This window comes from Mustelus asterias, chromosome 12, assembly GCF_964213995.1.
Source record: "Mustelus asterias chromosome 12, sMusAst1.hap1.1, whole genome shotgun sequence".
NCBI lineage: Eukaryota > Metazoa > Chordata > Chondrichthyes > Carcharhiniformes > Triakidae > Mustelus > Mustelus asterias.
The window spans coordinates 103,653,112-103,669,126 of record NC_135812.1 but is presented as its reverse complement, the minus strand read 5'-3'; the positions used below and the strand labels follow the sequence as shown (position 1 = coordinate 103,669,126).

At 42.8% G+C, this 16,015-nt stretch overlaps 1 protein-coding gene across 2 annotated transcripts in view; it reads left to right on the top strand.

Moving 5' to 3' along the window:
- Positions 1 to 16,015, top strand: part of pitpnc1a (phosphatidylinositol transfer protein cytoplasmic 1a) — a 293,791-nt gene that overhangs the window by 247,934 nt on the left and 29,842 nt on the right. For both annotated transcript variants that reach the window (XM_078225784.1, XM_078225785.1), the window contains exon 6: positions 6,906 to 7,001. In XM_078225784.1, the coding sequence (XP_078081910.1) occupies positions 6,906 to 7,001 (96 nt within the window). The remainder of the gene's footprint in view (positions 1 to 6,905; positions 7,002 to 16,015) is intronic.

Genomic DNA, 16,015 nt, shown 5'->3' with positions numbered 1-16,015 from the left:
AAGAGTTAGTGGAAATCACTGAAAAAGTTACTTTCAACAGGGAGTTGGATGCATACTTGAAGAGGAAAAACTTGCAAGGCTGTGACTTTGTTTCTACAAACAATGCTATTTTTTGGTGCAATAATGTACAAGGCTTTGGGATATGTGAACAAGTAACAAGGTCAACTAGTATTACATTAAAATTGGTTGCAGAAGAATATGGCACTACCGGAGATGCAGGAGGGGTTACACAGTGACTGAGATACAAGAAATATCTGCAATAACAGAGTTAGGAATGGGAATGCGGTATTGACTACAATACAGGGCTATGCTGTGATGACTATGATATAGGATTGTGCTGTGGGGACTACCGTGTAGGGGTATGGTGTAAAGACTTCAATACAGGGATGTGCTATTATGATTCTGGTATGGGGGTGTACTGTAATGACTGCGATGCATAGATGTGCTGTAATGACTATAATGCAGGGTGTGCTGTAATGACTATAATTATAGGAGTGTGCTGTAATGATTGAAGCACAGAAAACATTACCATGACATAGACACAATGAAACACTGCAATGACTGAGATAAATGGGAATGATGTATGACCAAGATACAAGGTAATGTTCTAGTGACTGAGATCACAGAAAGTGCAACAGTGCCTGATGCAGAAGATCACTGCAATAAGTGAAAAACAGGAATGCTGTAAATACTGAGATAAAGTAGAGTGCTATAATTATTAACAGACAGGAGACTGCTACTGTAGGTGATCTACACGGTAAGTGCAGAGATACAAGACAGATATAATAACGGCTGAGGTTAATGTGTTGAAATTTACTGGGTACATTAACCTCAGCCGTTATTAATACTGAATATGTGACAGTTCAGAGATTGTGCAATGGCTGTAGTTTACAGTAGTACAGGAGTGGTTAAGATTAAGGTACAGGAGAGCCCTCCAATGAAAGAGAAACAGCGTTTGCAATTTAATATGCAGTGCAGTAGATCATATCAGTGCCATGAAAATCCACGATGCAGAAGTGTGTTGTAATGACTGTGATGCAGTACAATAGGACTTTATCAGATCATACTATAAATTCTCGGGCTGAATTTTCTGGCTGTTCATGCCAGTGGGATCTTCTGGTGCCGCACCACTGCTGCGGGTTTCCCAGTGGCATGGGGAACGACCAATGGCGCTGCAGGGAGGACAGAAAATCCCCTCCCTTGGAGTCACTTTCCTTTCTGTGCACCAACACCTAACAAAACCTTACTGAAAACCACTGGTCACTTATTTGTACATTATGTGGCTGATATTTCAGGACATATGCTGATGAAGGAGAAACTTGTGCATTGATTTTGCTGATCAGAAAATCACAGTACACCTTTGACATTCCGAGATGAGGTGGAGATGCCGGCGTTGGACTGGGATGATGGCTAGCAAGGTTTCCCTTTTGCCTGCATGCATTTAGAAAATTACCCCCTATTCCATATGTTATAGAGAATATGACCTTTGTTTGTTTCAAGAATATGACACAACAAGGCCTTTATATATTACTGATAAACTGACCTTTGGATTTTGCAGTTTGTGACATCTTAAGATCTTAATATGTTTCAATTATGTCACACGTTTTATGTCTGGGCAGACTGTTTTTACATACGTTATCTGTCTCGGTGATGGTGAGGCTTTTCCTGTCTCTGTAGCACTGATTTTAAAATGATCAAATCTCTAATTAAATGGCAGAGCAGGATCAAGGGGCTGAATCACCTCTTCCTCTTTATCCCAGTTTGGATTGCAGAACTGCATCGGTTATTTTCATTATTTAACTGTTGATGAGATCAAAACCTGTATTACCTTTTATACAACCTAACCTACCCCTCCACCAGTGAATGAAAGTTGCCAAAGTCCCACAGGACCATAAGCTGCTCTCCCGTTTTCTGAGAGAGGGAACTGACAGGTGGTGATTTAACCTTAGGGGCACCACACCTCAAGCGAGGGACAAGATTGAAAAGGTGAGGCCTTCATAGCCTCAGCCGGTACAAGAATTGAACCCACGCTGTTGGCATCGCGCTGCATCACGAACCAGCCGTCCAGCCAACTGAGTTAACTGGCCACCAATATCACATTTGTCAATCAAATTTTCCAATAGATTTTTATATAATGGATGTTTTTCTCCCAGTAATTTGACATAGGTAAATGCCATAATCCTGTGGCCAAATTGTACAAGTCTTAACATCACTATAATTGTTGTTATTCTCCTCGAATGAAGTTGTCACCTAAACTCTAATCACCATGCTTCCTGGAATGGATTACATTAACTTTTGAGTTGTTGGACTAGAGCTAATAGAAATAACCTGTTTACCTTAGCAAAGGCGTCAAAAGCCAAGGGCATAGATTAAGTAATTGATAGAAGAATTAAAGGGGAGCTGAGTGGTATTTCTTCACTCAGATTGTGATTAGGGTCTGGAACTCACAGCCTGAAAGGGTTGGAGAGGCAAAATCTCTCACATTTTAAAAAGCACTTGGATGTCTCCTTGAAAAGCCACGATCTGCAGGACTACAAGCCTAGTGCAGGAAAATTGGATTAGACTGGGTAGGTCAGCATAGACACAGTGGACTGAATGGCCTCTTTCTGTGTTGGGGATTTTCTATGATGCACTTTGGCAGAGAAAAAAGGAGGTAATATATACTTAATACGCAGTTCTAAATAAGGATATGGGGGTGAACTTAACGTTACGTCCCGCAGGCCGATAGGCAGGGTGAGCCAGTAAGATCACAAGAGAGCCAAGGAATCAGATTCGTGCCCAATTTCTCGCCTCCCGCGATCTTACCAGCACCGGATATCCGGCAAGGTCAGCTTTGCACCCATTTCTGGCGTGAGGCTGAATAATTTATTTAAATTAAATTTACACGTGTTTAGAATGAAATTAATGAGCCGAGGACGTTATCGTCCTCGCCTCTGTGGCCTCGCCGGGAGAGGTTCTCTCTGGCGAGAATCACTGCTGGGCCCCGCAACAGGGGCCAGCCATGATGGCCCTCAGGGGGAGGCTGGGGAAAAGGGAGTTGCCCCTTAGGCAGCACCAACCTGGCACTTGGCAGTGCCAAGGGGTGGGGCCAGAGGGGGCGGGACTTATTGGGGAAACAGACCAGGGGCAGCAGGTCAGTGGGGTGGGAGATCGCTGCGCACTCTGCATTAGGGATCAGTGGGGGGAGGGAGGGGGGACCAACCGGAAACACTTCCGTTTTCATGGGTCCGACGGCTCTCTGCTTGAGATAAGTGGGGGGAGTGAAAGGGTGGTCCGCTGCCACTCTGCCAGTGATCAGTCGGGGGAAGGGGGAGTCCGCTGCCACTCTGCCAGTGATCAGTCGGGGGAAGGGGGAGTCCGCTGCCACTCTACCTGAAATCAGTGGGCGGGGGGGGGGGGCAGGGGGGTCCGCTGCCACTCTACTTGAGATTGGTGGGGGGGAAGGGGGGATGGAGCCGCAGTTGGTCTGGGTGATGGAGGGGGTGGGGTGAGAAGAGGGTCAGTAATGTTGGGGAGGGTGCGGCAATGTCTGTGGGGGCCAGGGGGAGGCATTATCCGGCCCTGGAGGGATGTGGCAGGGGAACAGGATTCTATCATTTTTTTCTGCACATGTGCAGTTGGAGGCGCCAATTGGAGCTGCAGGGTTTCGGGCAGGTTAAGCCCCGCCCACAGGCTTGTGCAACACGATTCGGAATCGCTGATATTTTTGCAGGCAGAATGCATATAGGGGCACCTCAGAACGGGTCTAAAAGTCGGATCTGAAACACTCCCAGTTTCAAGTCTACCCAGCACTTAGAATCAGAATGGTAAAATAGGTCCATTGAGTTCAATAGCAGAGGCATTTTGCCAAACCTTTATAAAGCTTATGTTAGGAATGGTGTGAGGGTGCTTGAGAAGTTGCAAAGGAGATTTACCAGAATAGTTTCAGGGATGAAAGAATTTAGCTGAAAGGTTAGGTCTTGGAGATGCTGAAATTGTTCTCCTTGGAGCAAAGGAGGTTGAAAGGAGATCTGATAAAGGTTTACAAAATTATCTCAAGTTTAGATAAAGTAGACAAGCAAAAGCTGTCCCCATTAGCTGATGGTACAAGGTTTTGGGATTTTGGACAAGATGTGTGTGAAGAAAAACTTCTTTATGCAGAGAGTGATAATCATCTGGAATTTGCTGCCGATGAGGGTGGTGGAATTAGAGGTGAATCAGAGATTTCAAAAAGAAACCTGATGGAAACTTGCGGAAAATAAACTTGCAGGGCTACAGGGATAGAGTGGGGTAATGGGGTTGACTGGATTGCTCTCTTGAGACTTGCATGGACACACTGGGCCCCCTGCGCTGTAAAAACTCTGTGTTTGTCTAGTCTCTAACAAAACAAAAGCCTCCATGGTGGAACCTGGAAAAAAAGACGGTGCACCTTCTTACAGGATTGTACATACTCAAAACAAAATCACTACGTTTGTATTTTGGTAAATAGCTATGGAACCGTAAGCACAAAACTTAAACTCATAACATAATTGATTGCCCTAAAGAAATGTTGGGATCCAAATTAAATAAGTTTTCTTAGTTAATTCACAGAGGTGTCCCAGCACAAAAGTGTCTCTGAAGGTGACATTGGTTTGGTGTTCAGCTCCAAGTTACTGAAAGGATATGATGATAAGGAACAGAACTGTGTAATGGTTCAGGCTGGGGGCAGTTGTGAGGTTGAGACAGAACCAAATTGTCATGTCAGTGTATGCAAGGATTGGTGCAACATTTGTCCAATTCTTCATCTGACCTTGAAGCATTTTTGTCGCTGGTAGCGGAGTAGCAAAATAATGCTCGGTTTATTCTTTCACCTTCATGCCTGATTTCAGAATGGAAAAATAAAAGTAACAGTGCAGTCAAAGGTCAGAGTGTTTGAAGAAAAAATCAGGAGTGATGGAAGGACATGAAATATAAAGGTCAAGAGTACAAAGGACTAAAAGTGCTCTAGCAGTCCTCAATGGCTTAATAAAATCATAGAATCCTACAGTGCTGAAGGAGGCCATTCAGCCCATCGAGTCTGCACCAACCACAATCCCACCCAGGCCCTATCCCCACAATCCCATGCATTTACCCTAGCCAGTCCCCCTGACATTAAGGGGCAATTTAGTACGGCCAGTCCACCTAACATGTTGCAGGCGTAAATTAAGATTCTCGGGACCATAGTGGAATAAATCATTGCACGCTCATTAGATCTGGACTGTTATTTTCTTTTGGGACCAGATTAGCACTAGAGTACCAATCCCTGATATTTTATATCTTGCCTGTCTCAAAGAGAAGTATGTAACACATTTTCCAGCACAACCCAACAATAATGTTTTCCTCCATTGCAGATGTAACCAATATTGCATTTTTCAAATTCAGCTCATTTCACTAAGAAGTTCTGATCATTCATTCTACTTACTGCATTGTTGAAAATAAATTTCTGAAATTGTTCTCTAACTCCACCTCCAAATCACTCTAGTTACATGTTGCAGGATTAAATTGGAACAAACTATTTTCAGCTTCCTATTACAGGGACTGATGTACATTTCTGAAATATTTCTACCTCTTCCTTTAACTCAAATATCAATACAGGATAATTGTCTCAATGTGTCTTGGTACAGTTGCTGTCCCATGGAGTGTTAGTTATAGCGCCCTGTAGAAATGGCAGGAATATAGGAAGAGAAGACACTCTTTCCAACTTTTAAACACCTCTTATAATTGGCTGAAGAACAGCATTAGCACAGACTTACACCAATGGATCTGTCCACTCTAGCTAGAAAATGGTGAATGACATCTAGGAGACCCTGCCAGAGACTGGATAAAAGAAGGTTAGAGTAGCTTAAATCAGAATGCTATTACAGATTTCACCTTGTATGGTTCTCAGGCTCCATCTAATGGTGACTCTTATTTAACATATTTTCCTTTTGTAAATACTGTTTTAAATGTTTATATAATAGAGGTGTTGCAATGATTTGTGGCTACCATGCTGTGTCTGAGACAAGGACGTCTGCACCCATGTTGTAATACTCAGAACGCAACTGTGTCGTGGTAAATCCACAATTCCAGAAATGTTAGTTGAAAAGTATTTATTTTTATCCATGTCCAGCCATCTCATTGTTCGATAGGAGCCATTACATCCTGCATTTGATTGGTCCATAGTAACATGTCTGATTGATCATTAGTACTGTGACTCTGCTTTTGAATTGCATGGTTCACAGCATTCACAGAAAACATTTTACTGTTCTGCTCTAGAGCCACAGAAATTTAATTTCCAGAATAAAAATTCAAGTGTTATTTAGTGCATTTGTACTGCAGACAAAATAAACTACCTGCTTCACATGCACAAAAGGAAATCCTACACCTTTTGTACGGAATTGTACAATTTGCCTCATCATTAGAATTACTTAACTGCCTTATAAAGTGGACTATATTCTTCATGGTCATATATTGTGTATTGCATCTTTTTCTACTTTAGGTAAAGTGGACCTCTGTGATTCTCAACCTTTTTGCTTTAGATGTTTGTTCCAGGTTGACATCTTCTTCATTTCAAATCCTTAAAATCTAGAAGGCAAACAAATTTTTCTAAAAAGCTAATGTTAAACATTGCTCATCGTTTGTGGTCCTATCTGAATGTCATTAAGTCCTGAGCAATGATTAGATGTTAAGTATTGAGTCAACTAACATCCCAAGACCTATATCACACTCTTCCCCAATCTAGTTCAATACTAATCATTGAGTATGCATGTCTCCAGTTTTTTCAACATGTGATACTCCCTGTGCTGCCTAATTTCAATTCCATGATTGAATTGCTATCTTCTAATTTACTTAGAGATGTCTGTTACACTCTGCATGTAGACCAACTATGTTCTGTTTTATTGTTTTACATTATTGTATGTATGTTGCAGATCTTCGATTCTGAAGCAAAAGACATTGAAAGAGATGTCTGTTTCATTGATATTGCATATGATGAAATTCCAGAACGCTATTACAAAGATTCTGAGGTAAGCGAGCATTTTATTTTGGATGCATAGGGTGGAATTTTCCTCCTCTCAGCAGAGAGTTTGGTGGCAGTGGGAGATAGCACGCCGGGATCTTATGGAACCATTGTTGTCAATGAGTTTCCTATTGCACACACTCCTCGCCACCGGGAAACCCACGGTGGGGATGCAACGTAAACGGCAAGATTCCGGTGACTGTGTGACACTGCACGAATTGGTAGAATAGGATGCGGGATTTTGCACTTTTGCTCAGGAAAGACTGAGAATTGTATTAATTGAGGTTGATTATTTTTTATGATAGAGATTTTAATAAGTGTAAAACTGGAAAAAAATTTAATCTGTAAGAAAATAAAATAATAGAGCGGTGGCCCTGGAGATATTAGGATTTAAAAATATTTGATTTGATTTATTATTATATAAAATGTACTCACATGTACCGAGATACAATGAAAAGTACTGTTGATAGGTGAAGTTAGTGATGCTGTTGCAAACTAGATTAAATTGGTTACACAAGCTATTTGAAATCATGCCAGTCATTTTTAGGTAGTAAACAATCCACTTTTATCCCACTGCTGAATAGAGCTGAGGCTGTGGAAGCCTGAGAGGAGAGAGTGTGGGTGAGGGTATCGATAAGAGTAGAAGAATCGTAGAATCCCTACAGCACAGAAGGAGGCCATTTGGCCCATCGAGTCTGTACTGACCACATCCCACCCAGGCCCTATTCCCATTTACCCTGCTAATCCCCTTGACACTAGGGTCAATTTAGCATGGCCAATCATCCTAACCCGCACATCTTTGGACGGTGGGAGGAAACCGGAGCACCCGGAGGAAACCCACGCAGACACGGGGAGAAAGTGCAAACTCCACACAAACAGTGACCCAAGGCCAGAATTGAACCTGGGTCCCTGGCGCTGTGAGGCAACAGTGCTAACCACTGTGCTACTGTGCCGCCCATAGGTGAGGGTGAGAGTGGTAAGGGAGTGTTTGTGAGTGGGCATCCCCCATAACAATGACAAAAAGAAGGTAAGACTTGGAAATATTTGTTGAATAACAGAACTTTTTAATTATAATAATGTATGTACCTAAGACATAGAAACATCAAATATGTTTGTTTTAGTATGTTTGTACCTATTGTGCAATAATAGCCAATTTTTTGTGGTTTAATTCTTCAGTATAACCTGGAAGTACCTCCAGGGGTTCCTTCAGAACTCTTGAGAGGTCAAAAGAGTGGAAACGTTTGTGAACCCCTGGTCTAATCAATCTTCACTTTCTTTAACAACACAGAAACAGAAAAATGCTGGAAAATCTCAACAGGTCTGACAGCATCTGTGGAGAGAGAATAGAGCCAATGTTTCAAGTCGAGATGACGAAGGGTCACCCAGACTCGAAACACTGGCTCTATTCTCTCTCTACAGATGCTGTCAGACCTGCTGAGATTTTCCAGCATTTTTCTATTTTTGTTTCAGGTTGCAGCATCCGTAGTATTTTGCGTTTATCTTCACTTTCTTTAATCTGCTCTGGTACGTGATGAATTTCCTTCACATTCTATATCTCATGCTGAGCCCAACCTTTATATTTCCCAAATTTCTCAAACCTCAATACACTTGATCATTTTTTGATACTCTCAAAAACACATTAACTCAGGTTGGATGACGGTTATGTGAGTATTGGGAGTCTTTTTCCTCTGGTGGACCAAAACACCTTCCCACAGAAGTGGGTAGATAATAATCAGGAACAGGAGGGCTGGCTGATTCTCTCCTTTTCACAATCGCAGTGCCTAACTCAACACAGACCTGAAGTTGAAACAGGCAATCTTCTGGGTCTGTACAGCCCCCTACACACCAGGTAGTACATTATTGAAATCAGTGGCTCTCAAACTAGAGGTACGCCGATACCTTCCAGTGGGGTCTGTGACGTAGGCTGGCCTTCAGTTGGCAACATGATAACTGTCGAAGGTGCTATGATCAAAAGTAAGCAGGTGTGTGGCGATGGCTCCTGCTCTCCCAGTGCACCTGTTCTCCCCGGGCTCCTTGCCCTCCTTGAGTTCTGCTGTATTGGGACACTCTTTTCCCAGGCCCCTGCCTTCCTCGAGCTTTGCTCTATCAGGGCACCTGTTCTCCCCGGGCTCCTGCCCTCCTTGAGTTCTGCTCTATCGGGGCATCTCTTTTCCCGGGCTCCTGCTCCATCCAGGCTCATTAAAAGTTCTTTCATTGAAAAAAAATGAAGTCATACCCTTTGTCATTTTTAATGGGAGGAGTGATGCTGAAAAGCTGATTCTCATATTGAACACGCACACACGCTGGCTTCTCCAGAAACCAGCCACTGACTGGATAAGCAGCTCTGCAGCATTTTTCAAGACATGCCTGTCCTGCCATAGACTGCCTGGGAGTCCATGGACCCCAGTTTAGGAACCCCTGTGTGACACCCAGTAAGAAGTTAATTTCATTACTAGAGACTGCTGATCACATTCCTAATGGACAATGAGCGCACAGAAACAAACTGCAGATGTGGAGTATTGAACTATAACAACACCACAACAAAACGTATTACATTTTGAGCCGGAAATGACCCACTAGGAGGTGGACCCTTCGTGTCCTGTTGTGTAGAATAGGACAGGATATAAGATTCGCCATTCAGCAGGATGGGTCCAGGAGATAAATTGATTAACAACACACTACACTACAATTGCTGAGTCGAATTCCAGTGGTTGTGAAGAAAGGAGGATAAAAGAAAGTTCAAGGCAGGAAAACCCACAGAGAGAAAGACTGGGAGTGACTCTCAGATGACGGCCTGAAGTGAGACTTAACAGAGGAGTACCCCTACACCAGGCCTGACCAACCTGAGGACAGATGAGTAATAATATCACATACACATACAAGAATAGTTTTAGTTTATGTAATTACAGCATTTTGTTAATTTTGCTTTTAGTGGAATAAAGCATTGTGATCGATTGAACTGAAATTTGTGTTTCGGAGTTGTTAATCAATACCACTGGAAAGCACGTGGGATGTGCTTCCAGACACAGGTCAACACTCGGTATAAGAAATTCAATTAGAGGCGACAACTTGAGGAGTAGGTACTGTGATCCCTAAAGAAGGAATCACACAGCATCCTGCTTAATAACCTGTTAGAACAATTATCGTGAATATTAAACATCATTTAGTTATTGCCATTGACTATCTTTGAATACTTTAATTTAGTAAGAAGTCTCACAACACCAGGTTAAAGTCCAACAGGTTTATTTGATAGCACAAGCCACAAGCTTTCGGAGCACTGCCCCTTCATCAAGTGAGTGGGAGTTGTGTTCACAAACAGGGCATATATAGACACAAACTCAATTTACAAGATAATGGTTGGAATGCGAGTCTTTACAGGTAATCAAGTCTTAAAGGTACAGACAATGTGAGTGGCGAGAGGGTTAAGCACAGGTTAAAGAGATGGTATTATCTCCAGCCAGGGCAGTTAGTGAGATTTTGCAAGCCCAGGCAAGTTGTGGGGGTTACAGATAGTGTGACATGAACCCAAGATCCCAGTTGAGGCCGTCCTCATGTGTGCAGAACTTGGCTATCAGTTTCTGCTCAGCGATTCTGCGTTGTCATGTGTCGTGAAGGCCGCCTTGGAGAACGTTTACCCGAAGATCAGAGGCTGAATGCCTGTGACTGCTGAAGTGTTCCCCGACAGGAAGAGAACACTCCTGCCTGGTGATTGTCGAGTGGTGTTCATTCATCCATTGTCGTTTTAATTTAGACAGTGAATGTTGACAACACAATTAGGCCAGGTTGAGGAACTGGCTAAGAGGAGCCATTGGTATTGGACCTAACAGTGTGAGCAAGATGCAAGCGAGATTACACTATTATATACCTTCAAGGTTCCTAATCTCTCTGAAAAGATGAGCTGGCTTGACACCCTCCATTGCAGGTAACTGCCTGTCTCAGTCTGGAGCAGTGCAACCAGGAGGCTTTCCTGCAACATCAGAGTCATGACGCTGGTAATCCATGCTCTTCCTGGATGACTTGTAAGGTGCACAATTTCTGAAGCATGATATTTGGATGATTGTTTCCTTGCTGATATGAATTCAATTCTCTTACACTTTTGAGATCTTTAACTACTCCAAGCCAGGTGCAACCCCACTGAATTGGGAAAAAATTGGCTGGATCATTAATCCTAATTCCTGTTCTGGACCTGTTTGCAGTCAGTTACACAGTATGAACAGTATAGGATAGCATAGGCCTGAGAACATTACGTGGTGTGGGAGAAAAAGAACAGGAAGGAAATAATATACAAAAACAAAGTGAAATAAATAACATACCCCTTCTATGACATCAGCGGTGTTATATCATGGGTTTACAGACCAGTTATAAGGTGTGTTTAATCAAAACAAAGTGACGAATGCTCACAAATAAACATCTATTCATCTATATTTGTCAAACAGCTCATTAGTTTGGTTAATTAAGGGAGGGGATTGCTGTGCAGTTTAATGAAGTATGCTTACACACTGCATGATATATCATTAACAAACTTCAAATGGATATTACATGGGTCACACATTATCAATGCTTGGGTTCCTTTTAATGAACAGTGCAATTGTGTTCTAATTAACTGGGGAATCAAAGTTATGTGAACTGAACAAAATAGTTTCCAATTCCTAGTTTAAGAATTTACTTAAGTGGTTATTTCTGTATTTGAGGAAAATGATTTGACATTACTCTATCGCTAATCGATGCTTTGATTTAGATTGATTGGAAAATGAAAAAGATAAATAGAAGTTTCATAAAGTGCATTTAAACCATGCAGTACATATTGGTCAATATTAAAGAGAAACTCTTCGATTTGATATATTTCCCAATTGAGCTGGGAACTTAACTAATGTAGAAAATGTCACATGAGGATAAGAATTACATGTTAGGTATGAGTTTTAATACCGTGAAGTGAAATTAGAGGTTTATTTTGTCAAGTTTTAATGCAGCGCAGACTGAGAAAAAAAGATTAAAGAATAAAATTGAAATTGCTGGTGAAAAACAACAAAAAAAAACCTGCAACAACAAACTGTGCCTTAAAATGCTGCACAGGCGAATCAACTTTGCCAAAAGGTCATTTTGATCCAGATTCACACACTGACTGTGTTATTTGATGAAAATTAAAGAAACTAAAATAGCAATAGGTTGATTTTCTTCTTTTCGCTTGATTGGTCCTTGCTACAAGTTACCCATTTATTCAATGTTCTGAGTGAACTAATGCGGGGAAGGTGGGCTGGTTAGCGGCGCTGTGCTTAACCTTCTACTCAGATTAGTTGACACACTGGCAGAAGAATCTTTGAGTGTACTAAGAATAGCAACATCACAAATCTGTTTGCAAAGAATCAGTTCATGATTTTGTTTCACGTAGTGCACAGAAGAGATCATCTCCCGCAGAAGGCAGAGGTGACATTAATGGATTGTTCCTTTACCACTTAGGTTAGTGGAAGGTACTAATTGCAAAGATTAATTGATGCATTGTTGCGCGTTTCCCTAAGCAACACAGATAAGAGAGAGTCTATTTCTGGTAAAAATCTATTGCGGGATCAATAAAGTGTTTGACTGTCATATGGAGATGCTGGCTGGAGACTAGGTCCTCACAGGAAAGAAGTATGAGGAAGTCATCTGAATTGTACACTTCCAAGAGGGTGATGACAGACTGTTGCAGTTTCCCGGGAGTAGGGAAGACCTTCCTTAGGGTGATGTGAAATGCAGTAGAAATCATGAGCGTGATTTTCCCGCCCGCTAAGCTGGTCGAGTAGCACAGCAGGGCGGGAAATGTTAGCTGGAGGCCAAAAATGAGAATTGCGCCCACTGTCCAGCCAGCCACGATCCTCCAAATCCACTTTTCTTGACGTATTCAGCCTCGTGCTGGGGAACGGCACAAAGCTGATTTGAATATTCATCACCTCATTTAAATTCTTTTCACGAGATCCGGATGCTTTGGCCGGACTCACTTGGCTTTCCGACCTCGCTGGTGAAGGTCTCCACCAGTGGGGATCACAACAGAGCCCCAGCAACAGGGATCTGACGTGATGACCTCGCTGGCGGCACCGGAGGCTGTTGAGGCCCGCCGGGGGGGGCAGTCCCCTTGGGCAGTGCCAGCTTGGCACTGCCAGCCTGGCACTCTGACACTACCCTGCGGCACCCTAGCAGTGCCAGCTTGGCACACTGGCAGTGCTCACCAGGCACTGGGCAGTGCCAAGGGAGCAGGACCTGAGGGAGCAGAGCCAGGCAAAGGTAGGATGGAAGGGAAGGGGGGAACAGCATCAGGGCTGGGGACGAGCAGTGGGGCCGGACATCGGAGGTTGGGGTCGGCCATTGGAGGTCAGGGTCGGCCATCGGAGGTGAGGGCCGGCCATCGGAGGTCGGGGCCGGCCATCGGAGGTCAGGGCCGGCTATCGAGGATGAGGACAATTGGGAGGTCGGCAATAGGGAGGAGGGGGATGTGAGCCAATCTCCCAGTATACTAGGAGAACAGCCCATGTGCGGGTTTAGGCTCCGTGCCCCTCCCCCCACCCACTGGTCACTGGCGTGAATTACCTGGCAGCCTCTGCCATAAATTCATGAAATTCAGCTCGCCCAAAAAACGTTTGGGAAAACGTCCCATTTTCCCACCCATTGGGCACTTTGATTTTTTGGAGGAAAATCACTCCCATGTTACATAAATGTGCAATCTGCAAATTGCATCACATTTTCTCGCACCCAAAAAGGCTAATTTAATCCAGTGATTCTCAAAATAGTTTGTTTGAAGGGTCCCTTTTTAAATGGATGAATAATCACAGATCCCCTTGCCCGCTAAATAATGATGTTATATATACAACTCCAAATGTGTTACATGTGAAGTATTTTATTTATGCTTTTAAGAAATAAGTTGGTGGTCATTTTCCCAAATTCTTTGGACTCTGGACTGGTTCCTACAGATTGGAGGGTAGCTAATGTAAGCCCGCTATTCAAAAAGGGAGGTAGAGAGAAAACAGGGTAGTAGGGAAGTTGCTAGAGTCCATTATCAAGGATTTCATAGCACAGCATTTGGAAGGCAATGGTATAATCAGACAAAGTCAGCATGGATTTACAAAGGGGAAATCATGTTTGACAAATCTACTGGAATTCTTTGAAGCTGTAACGAGTAGAGTTGACCAGTGGATGTGGTTCAGTTAGACTTTCAGTCTTTCGACAAGGTCTCATATAGCAAATTAATATGTAAAGTTAAAGCGCATGGGATTGCAGGTAGGCATTGAGATGGATAGAAAGCTGGTTAGCAGACAGGAAGCAAGAGTTGGACTAAATGGGTCTTTTTCCGATTGTCAGAAAGTGTCAAGTGGGGTATCGCAGGGTCTGTGCTAGGATCCCAACTGTTCACATTATATATTAATGATTTGGAAGAGGGAACTGAATATATTATCTCCAAATTTGTAGATGATACAAAATTGGATGGAAGGGTGAACTGAGGAGCATGCAGAGATGCTTCAGCGTGATTTGGACAGGCTGAATGTGTGGGCATGTGCGTGGCAGATGCAGTATAATGTGGATAAATGTGTGGTTATCCACTTTGATAGCAACAATAGGAAGACAGATTATTATTTGAATGGGTGTAAATTGAGAGAGGTAGATACTCAGTGCAACCTTGGTGTTCTCATGCACCAGTCACTGAAAGTAAGCTTGCAGGTACAGCAGGCAGTAAAGAAGGCAAGCGGTTGGCCTTCATAGCGAAAGGATTTGAGTATAGGAGTAGGATATTTTACCGCAATTGTACAGGGCAATGTTGAGGCCATACCTGGAGTATTGTATGCAGTGTTGGTGTCCTTACTGAGGAAGGATGTCCTTGCTATAAAGGGAGAGCAGCAAGGTTTTACCAGGCTGATTCCTGGAATGGCAGGACTGTCATATGAGGAGAGACTAAGTTGGTTAGGATGATAGTTATTGGAGTTTAGAAGAGTGAGAGGGAATCTCATAGAAAATTCTAACAGGATTAGACAGGGTAGATTCAGAATGAATGTTCCCAATGGTTGAGGAGTCCAGAACTAGGAGTTATAGTTTGAGGATAAAGTGTAAACCTTTTAGGACTGAGGTGAGGAGAAATTTCTTCACCCAGAGAGTGGTGAATGTGTGGAATTCACTACGGGAATTCACTACCACTGAAAGTAGTTGAGGCCAAAACATTGTGTGATTTCGAATTGAATTCGATATTGAATTTGATGATCATAATGAACTTTTCAGATTACCCACTCGTAAAATGAGTACTACTTCCAGCAGTTAATGTTAAGGGGCCATGGGAGGGAGCTGGGCATGGGTTTAATCTGAGGGGGCCATGTAACTGGTAAATGTATTTGTGACTGTGTGCCTCTTCCTAATTCCTAATATATGCATAGATATAGCTAGAAAAGACTTGTTTACATTTTATTTCTGTGTTAATAAGAACATAAGAACTAGGAGCAGGAGTAGGCTATCTGGCCTCTCAAGCCTGTTCCGACATTCAACAATATCATGGCTGATCTTTTTGTGGACTCAGCTCCACTTTACCACTCGCTCACCATAACCCTTGATTCCTTTACTGTTCAAAAATCTATTTATCTTTGCCTTAAAAACATTCAACAAGGTAGCCTCATCTGCTTCACTGGGCAAGGAATTCCGCAGATTCATAACCCTTTGGGTGAAGAAGTTCCTCCTCAACTCAGTCCTAAATCTGCTCCCCCTTATTTTGAGGCTATGACCCCTAGTTCTAGTTTTACCCGCCAGTGGAAACAACCTTCCTGCTTCTATCTTATCTATCCCTTTCGTAATTTTATATGTTTCTATAAGATCCCCTCATTCTTCTGAGTTCCAATGTTCACATCTGTTTTGTGGCAAAAAGGGGTGTCGACATTATGAGGATGCCTGGGGTTGCCTGTTTGCACTTGTGGGGTCACTAGGGATTCAAAGGCTTGAAAAGTTTGGGAAACACTGTCTTATACAATTATTTCAAATAACAGTTGGTTTTAAGCGATGAATATTGAATAATGC